Source organism: Trachurus japonicus, chromosome 18, assembly GCF_045865225.1.
Source record: "Trachurus japonicus isolate A0001 chromosome 18, Traja_1.0".
Lineage (NCBI taxonomy): Eukaryota > Metazoa > Chordata > Actinopteri > Carangiformes > Carangidae > Trachurus > Trachurus japonicus.
Window position 1 is genome coordinate 11,903,620 of NC_140924.1, and position 10,073 is coordinate 11,913,692.

The 10,073-nt window shown below is 41.9% G+C and overlaps 1 protein-coding gene across 1 annotated transcript; it reads left to right on the forward strand.

The window, feature by feature from the left end:
* Positions 1-1,137: 1,137 nt before the first annotated feature.
* Positions 1,138-6,188, forward strand: LOC146968785 (mucin-3A-like; the record flags this gene model as incomplete). The annotated part of the gene is made up of 10 exons (XM_085759317.1): positions 1,138-1,188; positions 2,969-3,030; positions 3,129-3,174; positions 3,277-3,326; positions 3,718-3,836; positions 4,020-4,079; positions 4,704-4,875; positions 5,076-5,237; positions 5,860-5,954; positions 6,130-6,188. Coding segments are annotated over exons 2-10 (825 nt in total), but the record flags the coding sequence as incomplete, so codon positions are not given.
* Positions 6,189-10,073: the final 3,885 nt, after the last annotated feature.

Here is a 10,073-nt window from a genome sequence, read left to right on the forward strand (position 1 = left end):
AACTGCTGGAACAACACTTGGTCCAACCACCGCAACGACTCCGCCGTCATCAGGCACCCCAACAACTGCTGGAACAACACCTGATCCAACCACCGCAACGACTCTGCCGTCATCAGCCACCCCAACAACTGCTGGAACAACGGCGGGTCCATCCACCGCAACAACTGCTGGAACAACACCTGGTCCAACCACCGCAATGACGCTGCCTGCAACTGGCACCCCAACAACTGCTGGAACAACAGCGGGTCCAATCACCGCAACAACTGCTGGAACAACACCTGGTCCAACCACCGCAACAATGCTGCCTACAACTGGCACCCCAACAACTGCTGGAACAACAGCGGGTCCAACCACCGCAGCGACTCCGTCGTCAACAGGTACCCCAACAACTGCTGGAACAACAGCGGGTCCAACCACCGCAGCGACTCCGTCGTCAACAGGTACCCCAACAACTGCTGGAACAACAGCGGGTCCAACCACTGCAACAACGCCATCGTCAACAGCCACCCCAACAACTGTTGGAACTACACCTGGTCCAACCACCGCAACGACACTGCCAGCAACTGACACCCCAACAACTGCTGGAACAACACCTGGTCCAACCACCGCAATGACTCCGTCGTCAACAGCCACCCCAACAACTGCTGGAACAACACCTGGTCCAACCACCGCAACGACTCCGCCATCATCAGCCACCCCAACAACCGCTGGAACAACGGCGGGTCCAACCACCGCAACGCCGCCACCGTCAACAGCTACCCCAACAACTGCCGGAACAACGGCGGGTCCACCCACTGCAGTAACATCACAGCCTACCACATCAGTCACAACAATAAAGCCACTCCAGTGTCAAAATGGCGGAACTTTCAATGGTATAATCTGTCTGTGTGTTGCTGGATTCAGTGGAGATATTTGCCAGTTTGTTGAAGCTGTTAAGCCAGGTAACGTTAGTTCATGTCTCTGTCACTTTTAATCTCCACTAAATGTCACAGAGCACAATTTTCGCAGTCAGTTCTTGTACTTCTTGTAACTTGTCCTTCATGTTTTACAATATATTTTACTCTAATTGCAGAAACAGTCGACAGGCCTGTGGAGGTTAACATGGTGATCGATGAGCCATTTGACGAAAACTATAAAAACCCACAAACACCTCAATACAAAGAGTTTGTTGGAAACTTCACTGATAAGGTAGATTAAATATCACGAGTTGGATTACAGCAACATACCAAGCCTATAAATTTATCATACACTTATCGCTATGCCATGATTTGAATTTCACTGTAAAAAAGTTAAAAGAATAGTTCACCCAAAATTCAAATTGCACTCATTATCTACTCACCCTTATGTCGACTAAGGACTGGGAGAAGTTTCAGAGTTATCCGTGGCTTCTCTGAGTTACAGGCAGTGCCTAATTTGTAAATCATGAGGTGCCGGAACGCAAAGTACATATGACAGCTCAGGGATGACGAGACGGGACAGGTCCCGGAACGTATGCGGCGCACGGCGGGGGGGGGGGGGGGGCGATGACGGCGATGACGGTGGACAAGCCATGCTGTGGGACACAAGCCTCAATTTCAAATATAGGCTATAGCCTACTCTGTACAGCACAGGCAAATGCCCACATCACCACAGGCAGGAATTTTCTCAACACGTCAAAACAAACAAAAAAAAGAGCTTATAATAAATCACACAAATCTTTCTATTATTCAAAGACTGGGACGGCAGCCTATTAATAGACAGTATGCTCAGCTCAGTTGTGCAGCAAAACCTGAATTTTCCATAAGAAGCCAGGGATAGTAAGTCTGCTTCAGCTTGAACTGAGCTGCTGTCCAAACAGTTGTGCATCTCATCCCTGACCTGCCGCTGGACGTCCCACACTACTCTCCACTCACTGCGCTCTCCTCTTCTTCTGAATCTCCCTGCTGTCAGCGGGCTGATGCCAGGGTCCCCGCCTGTTGCTCCGGCCACTGTTTCCCACAGTTTCAAATAAATTACGTCCGCCACGATTAGATTTTTCGGCAATATCGTTCCGTTCATTCATCTCGCTCTTTCGCCGTTATTGGCGCGCGCGGCACACACACGCACACGCACGCACGCATACATAAATACATGCACACGCACGCACGCACACACACACACACACAGGCAGAGAGGGGTGGAGAGAGAGAGAGAGAGAATGGCGAGTGCAGCAGTGCGCACGCGGTAAAAGCGAAACTATACCGATCAGTGCGTCAACTTCAACAGATCTCCGACTCTTTCAAATGACGTTAAATCTATAAACAACATGGAATTATGGGGATTTGTTCTGTAAATTAATAAATACATATTATTATTTTATTTTAAACATTTTTAAAACGTTTTTTTTTATGAGATGTGCCGGATCTGCCCAAATAAGTACCGGAACACAGGGAGGCCAAAGTTAAGAAGTGCTGGATCTTGTTCCGGCAGGATCCGGCACAAATTAACCCCTGGTTACAGGGGATCTCGGCGTAGCAGTGCATGTCCATATAACGGTTGAAAATGGTCGGATACCAATTCATAACAAAAAGACACACCAAAAAACATCCAAATACCTCCATAGTGCTCGTATGTAATGTCTCGCGAGATTTGGATGGACCAGGAAGAGGAGCTTCTGCTACAAACAAGCTTGAAATATAGACTTATTTAATTTTCTTTTTTAACAATTTCGCATTTCGGGGCTTCAATACAAGGCAGACATTACATAAGAGCACTATGGAGGTATTTGGATGTTTTTTGGTGTGTCTTTTTGTCACAAAGACAGTTGGTATCCATTTGCAACCGTTATATGGTGTGCTGGATGGAGCCCCACTGTAACTCAGAGAAGCCACGGAAAACTCTGAAACTTCTCCCAGCCCTTAGTCGACATGAGGGTGAGTAGATAATGAGTGAAATTTCAATTTTGAGTGAACTATCCCTTTAACTTCGTGTCCTGTTTTCACTCATTCAGATGACGCCATATTACAACAACAGCATACAAAACTTTAAAGAAGTGATAGTCACTAACGTCAGGTAAAGTACTTACCATTAACACTGTATTCTAAATGCAGAAACAACCATCCTGGGAGGCGAATTATCTATTTATTTCTGCTCTCCTTTCTTTTTCTTAGCCGTGGAGCTTCTTCAGTCAGGTTGTCAGAAAACCACATGGAAGAGGTGAGGACATTCAAACACCTTCACTGCAGGATGTTAAACCAGAGATCAGTGGATATCAATACTAGATGTTAACACTAACTGTTAATTGTATCTTTATTTCAGATGAGATCATCATATGAAGTCGTGGCTAAAGTCTCAGCAAGAGAAGAAGGGTAATTGGAGCACAGACACCTTTAGGGTTAGGGTTGATCTAACACTGGTCCAAATCCAGTAATCTGACACTTCACATGTTGCAGCCTCTTGTAGAAGCAATAGGCCTTATTTTCATAGTGGTTTAATCCTGATGTAGGTGAAGGCAGCATAAGTTATTTAGTATTTTACTACTGGTAAACATATCATTCATGGGAGTTTGGCTGACCCATTGGACCTGCCTGGTAGAATGGAGGAGAAACCCTGCCATGCTTGATTATCAAATTGTCTGAATGAGGGAAATGATCACCCATCAACAACCTTTTAACACATGATGGACATGTCAGTACTCTCAATAGCATGTGTTACATGTTTTGAATCTCAAAATTTTTTTTGAAACTCTTTCTGTCTCAGCGTCAGTGTCGCACACAATGTGGTCTTGGCGGTTCCAAACAACGCCACCTCAAATGAAATATATGACAAGGTCTTTGAAGAAGTGAAGGACGCTGTTAACAATCTGGTTGATTGCACAGGTAAGACAAGAAAATTGATTGGTATATAACTTTAAACAGAATGCTCTGCACATGAGCTCTGAATAAAAGTTAAGCTCCAAGTTTAAATAAGAGCTTGATCAGAACAATTATAAGTTTATGTTAGAAACTTTTTTTTTCTTCCTGTGATCAAAAATTGTTTGTCTTTAGAATCTTCAGGACCAGACTGCCCTTTTAATGTCACCACTCCACCCACTGTGGCTAAAGGTGAAGTGGATACGGACGGTAAGTCTGACCTCACTTTTTAGTAAAGGTTCATGATATTTTAGCACCTCAGTGTGATGTCCTCAGCAGTGACCTGGGTGAAATACTGCAATTTACAAATCCTTAATCCAATTTTCTTTTGAGACATCTTTTTGTTTGAATGGCCCAGCAAGTCTAATTAAAGCAGAAGTAAGCGATCCTGTCGTTTTGGCTAACTTCTTGTCAGCCGATGGAGTTAGCAGTCCCCGCCCTCGTCCCTACGTCACCACATTCACGCGCATCCCTTGGCTGCACACACAGAGATGACCGCCCCTTTATGCCGTTCTCTCTCCTCATTGGATAAAAGTTGTAGGATACAAGAAAAGTTTTCTCCTTGGCTTACAGCAGAGCAGAGTGACTGACAGACCCGTGTTTCAGACCAAACACTCTATGTAAGTGATTGCTGTCGGAAGATATAACTATTTAAGACACAAATATTCCGCTTACTTCTGCTTTAATTTTGGACCACAAGGGTCTGATACGTATAACAGCCTGCTCATATAAATAGCAAGCTTCTCCAAATAGTGAATTCTGTTGCTGGAATTCAGCAACATGTTATCATTTTATCAGGTTTGAATTTAACATCAAAATTGTTTCTCTCTCCAGCTCTGTGTGACAGGTCGTCAGAAGATCCAGATCTCGCTGACCTCTACGAAGCTGTGCCTCATGATGGAGGCTTGGCCTGTGTGACTGTATGTAGCCATTTGCATCCAAGTCATAAAAGATGCTACAATAAGGGACAATGCAGAGTGTTCAAGCAGACGGGACCCCTTTGCGAGTAAGCTGACTGTGTTATCACTTTGATGCTTTGAAAAACTGATGATTTTTGCTGAATTTGAGGCTATAGATAGTCTTTTACGTTTTCTACCTATTTGGGCTTGTCGCATACACGCAAGGAGACAAATCATGAAATTACAATTACTCATAGTTTTTTAGTGCAGCTTGTTAACTTTTGTTTACTCCTTTCTTCTATTCCAGATGCCATTCTGTAGATTCCACCTGGTACCTGGGCGATGACTGCAGCCTCCCTATAGGGAAGACTCCTTTTTACGCAGGATTAAGTGTGACCCTTCTCTGTCTGTTGGTGACTGTGGCAGCCCTGACTGCATACATACTGCTGAACAAACACAAGCAAACACAGTAAGCTCTACACTGACATTATTTACTGTTAGTATAAAACATAATATCATAAAGCATGGGGTTAGTGAGGTTCTTTTAGATTTATAATAAAATAAAAACAATAATACAAAAAACCCAATGAAAACACACACTGAAAGGCATAGCTAAAATGGGATGTTTTGAGATCTTTTTAAAAAGATAATGTTGGGGCACATTTGAAATGAATGGGTAGGTTGTTCCATAATTTTAGAACATTCAGATGACAGATGACCGAAGGGCTTCGGGATATCGTCCTGTGTTAGCGTCTCTGAAGAGCCATAGTGGACTAAAGAGACTGTCCATAAAAATCGCAAGCTGGATTGCTGACAAGGGACAATCCTGGACCACAATGTGTTTGACTTTTTGCTTTAAAACATGGACGCAACTCTCGCTTTGGTCATACAGGAATCAGGATAACTCATGGCAACGACCCTTGAGTCCCATATTGCTGCAGTGCCACCAGCAAATCCTCCAAAAAAACTTGGTCATAGGTCTTCTCCAATCCTACCCATGTATACCGGATCAACAACCCCAGCGAACAGCCAAACATCATTTGCTGACGTTTGACATTTTGCTAACGAAATGTCCTCTTTTTTTTTTGCAGGAGCAAGGACAAGAAAAAGAAGTTGGTGAATGAGTGGATGGATGAGGAATTTGAATGGCCAAGACCCAACAGCTCAACAAGCACACACAATGCTGGTATGTATTTAATGCAGTAATAATTACTGAGCACGGATGTAATAATGTGGTATCAACTACAGATACAATCACTTATTCTTAGTCAAAACTCTCTCTTAATAACTCTGATACTGTCCTCACTTTACAAACCTAGGCAGAAATCTCTAAAAAGCACTTACTGTTGTTCTGTTTTTAGGACATTATCAAAACCCTTCATTCACAAATGAAGCATCAGCCAGACCTACACCTGCCTACAGCCTGCCTTTGCCCCAGAGAGAGTCCCCCACCAACCTGCCGGTCAGTGAATCAATCACAGAAGATCAGTGTTCAGTGGTGTTTGATCGTATCGAAGGTTTGGTCATGTCAATAATTCCTTCTTTGTTTCTACATCCACAGATGACGGTGAGGAGGCCTCAGATCAGGACATCCTGGGACGCCTGAAAACTGACCCAGCTTTAACTTTGTTGTTTTAAACTGATGACTACTTACTGCACTATCCCTATCAGCGACATGTATTACTGTTTGATTTATTTATTGAAAACTGAGCAGCCAAAGTGCTGCTATACTGTGTATTTGTGGTTCTATAGAAAACCCCTGTTCAGCTTCAGTTGCTCATTTATGAGGCTGTATTCAGTGGTGGTGTTGTAATTTGTAATTTTGAGATGTGTTACCTTTAACAGACTCAGTTCAGTTCTCAGGCTCTTTCTTTTTCCAACTGCTCCCTAGTTCAATAAGTTGTAAATTATGGGATAAACCATTGTGACATAAACAAGCCAGTGAAACGGCAGCTGATAATGACCTCACATCACAAACTGTTCATGCTACATAATATACTTATGTAGCAGACGACTGTGCAGACGAGCAGACGACTGTTGACATTGAGACAACGTGAGTATCTCACGACCTCATAAAACACACACTGGTTGTGTTTACTGGGCAAATAAGCTCCCAACCTGAAGTTACTCTCGTTTTGTTCAGTACAGCCATTCGTCTCTGTCAGCCAATGAGGATAAAAATCTGAGGCAGAAAGAGACTGGAGTGTAGAACAGCCTTAAAATAAAACACAGAATGAACAAAAAGAATATACAGTATATTGTGATTTTGCACGATGACAGCTGCTGTGGTCGTTATGATTTTCTTGCACTTTATCTAAATAAAAAGCTTTGGTTGTTATATAGAGAAGTTTCTGTCTCAAAATGAGTCATTCAAGCTGAATTCATGTATTTATATACAATATTTAATCATTTATTTAACAGCTCACTGCATAATAAACTAATCAGTGCACAGCAAGAAACACTGCACTGAATGTAATGACTATAGGAGGAACCTAATCACTGTAAGAAAGACTGAAACAGAAACATTAAAGAGGATAAATACTTTTTTCACCTTTGCATATGAACACATCAGTCCTTTAAAACGTGTAAGGCTGAACATTTCTTTTTTGTAAAATGTTGAAATATAAGTCACAAATCTCACTAATGTGTGCTGTGTGTTTTTATGTGTGATGGAGGTGTGTTGCACTGTAAAGATCACTGCTGCCAGTCTCTTCAGATCCATAAAATCTCTTCGCTGCTCTCCAAGTGAATGATATACGAACTCTGCCTTTATCCTTTCACCTGTGAAGAGGCAGTAGCTTCACTCACCATTTTGCAGTTTCACTTTTTAAACTCAACTGTCTGGCCTGTGGTCTCAATTTTTTGGCTCTTTCTTAAGTCATCTTCGCTGATTGTTATCAGGTGAAAATGAAGCTGTTTGATAGTCTGGGACAGAGGTAACAGAGATGTCACATTTCCATTTACTCATTTGAGTCAATTGAGGATTTCATCCAATGTGGCTAACAAACTATAGGGAATACAATAGATGACCTTGTTGGTAGAACCAAGTTATACAATGATTTAAATGGTAAAGATTGAATTTATAACACAAAACTTCTCTGTGAAATCCAACTTCTCCATAGAGTGAATAAGGAGCTGGGTCTATCATATTAGTACCCAATAATGTTCCATATCAAATGCAGTGATGTGGAAAATCAGTGAGGTAAAAACAAATTGTCTGGTTGCAACAACCACAGAGCCTCAACTCCACTAATTATGAAAGAATATAGTCATATTTTACATCAAATTAAACAGTAGAAGCTGGCCTACAACGTGTAAAAACCATGTTTATATGCCCCAAACACAGCCCAAACACTACTCAAATAAACAACTAAATATCAAACTTCATGAAGCACCTCTGTGTAGACCCAGTTGCCACATTTCTGGCTAGTATACTACTGTACATTATGCAAAACACATCAGCTACCGCTCATATGAAAGAGCTGGCTACAAAGATTGGGACGTTACGTAGCAACCGCGGCTACACAGAAGCTACACAGAAGCACGGCAGAGAGAGAAGACAACAACGAGCAAAGTCGAGCAAACACAGACACTGCTTGGCCAAAACATGGTTGTAAATTTCCTTTTACCTTTGCTGTTTTGCTGTGAAAAGTTTGTTTTGAGTAAATCCACAATATTTCCAGTTTGAACGGTGTTACATCTAAATCGGTCTGGGCGCAACCCGGACCCGGGGGAACCTTTGCGAGCACCAAACAGCCTGCGCATCACACGTCGGGATTCTGCTGATTCTGATTGGCTCCCAGTACTGTCAATCACATCAACGTGGGTATAGCCTCATTCTATTGGCTCTAACTGTTCGAATGAGCTGTCAATCACTCGAATCAACCAATCCGCTGCAGAGATAGAGCCAGGCGTAACTGCACCCAAATAAGCTGCTCTCAGTGCAGCTTTACGCAGAGGGACACAGAGGGCCTAGAAAGTAGTTGTTATTTAGTCCCGGTTGATTCTTTTTCAGTTAGTCTATGCAAATTGTGTGAAAATAAAGATTAAACAATGGTTTATAGTGGCAGGTGTTTCCAAGCTGTGCCAAAAATGGACATTTTGGAAAGCTCACCTGAATATTTTGTAGTAAAATCTCAATAATTTTGTCCTGCTTCACTTTATCAGAATCAACCACTGCTGAGATAATGTTCATACATTGTACAATCATTTGATAGAGGTTTTGAGCTTTAGCAGCATCATTCTGAAGGACACTCATCCAAAATAGGCTATGATTTTTTGGGGGGCGAACATTACATTTATTTAATTTTTTCTATGTGTCATCTTCATTTACTCTTCACCAGTAACACATATACTGACATTAACACATCTCAGCAATTTCTCATTTTTCCCTTTTACTATGACACCAAAAGTATTCAAATAGACCTTGTGGTTGCAGAGATATACTCATTTTATTATGGATATGCAATTTTCGAGAAAAGGCCTAGAAAATAGGCTTGGTTTTTTAAAACGTCAGTCATTTTTGTTGTAATTACCTTCTTGATCCACAAGGTGGAGCTGTGAGGAGAGAAATAATGGAGCAATGTCCCTCCAGTCAGACGTAAGGCCTGTTTGTGAAGCATCAACAGTAAAAGGGAGGGTTATTTTTTTCTAAATGTTTTCAATCACAGTTTTAATTTCTTTAGCACATTTTACCATCTTTGGGCCGATAAATAGGCTACTGAACACCAGAGACAGAGCATCATTATACCAGATACTGTCTAACTATTAAATACAGAAGAACTTATTACAATACAATGCTAACAATCAAATATTTTTTCAATAAAGGTAATAGTAAGACCAGATGAAATGTATTGAAAATATTTATTTCTAGAAAAACCAAATCAACATCACAGCCTGCTGAGACCACATCAGCACCTGCAGTAATTACGGGAATTTAGCTACCTGCTTATAACCCAACAACACATAAATTTACTAAACAGTTACCAGGTAAATGCCCAGTACTTTCCCCCCATAGTTTCATTGTACTTACCTTCTTATTACCAGTAGTAATTACCTAGTAGCACGTTTTTCTTACCATGCAGTTACTGGATACAGTCTATGGTAAATACCCAGTAATTAGTGTACTGTAAAAAAAAAAAAAAAAAAAAAAGGGTTACCCATGTTTCATTGTCTTTTCCTCCTCAGTGTGCTGTAGCACCTCAGCTCTAATGGCGCATTTCCACTAGCACGGCTCGGCTCGACTCGGCGCGCTATTTGCGTGTTTCCACTAGCACGTAGTACCTGCAACCAGGTACACTTTTGG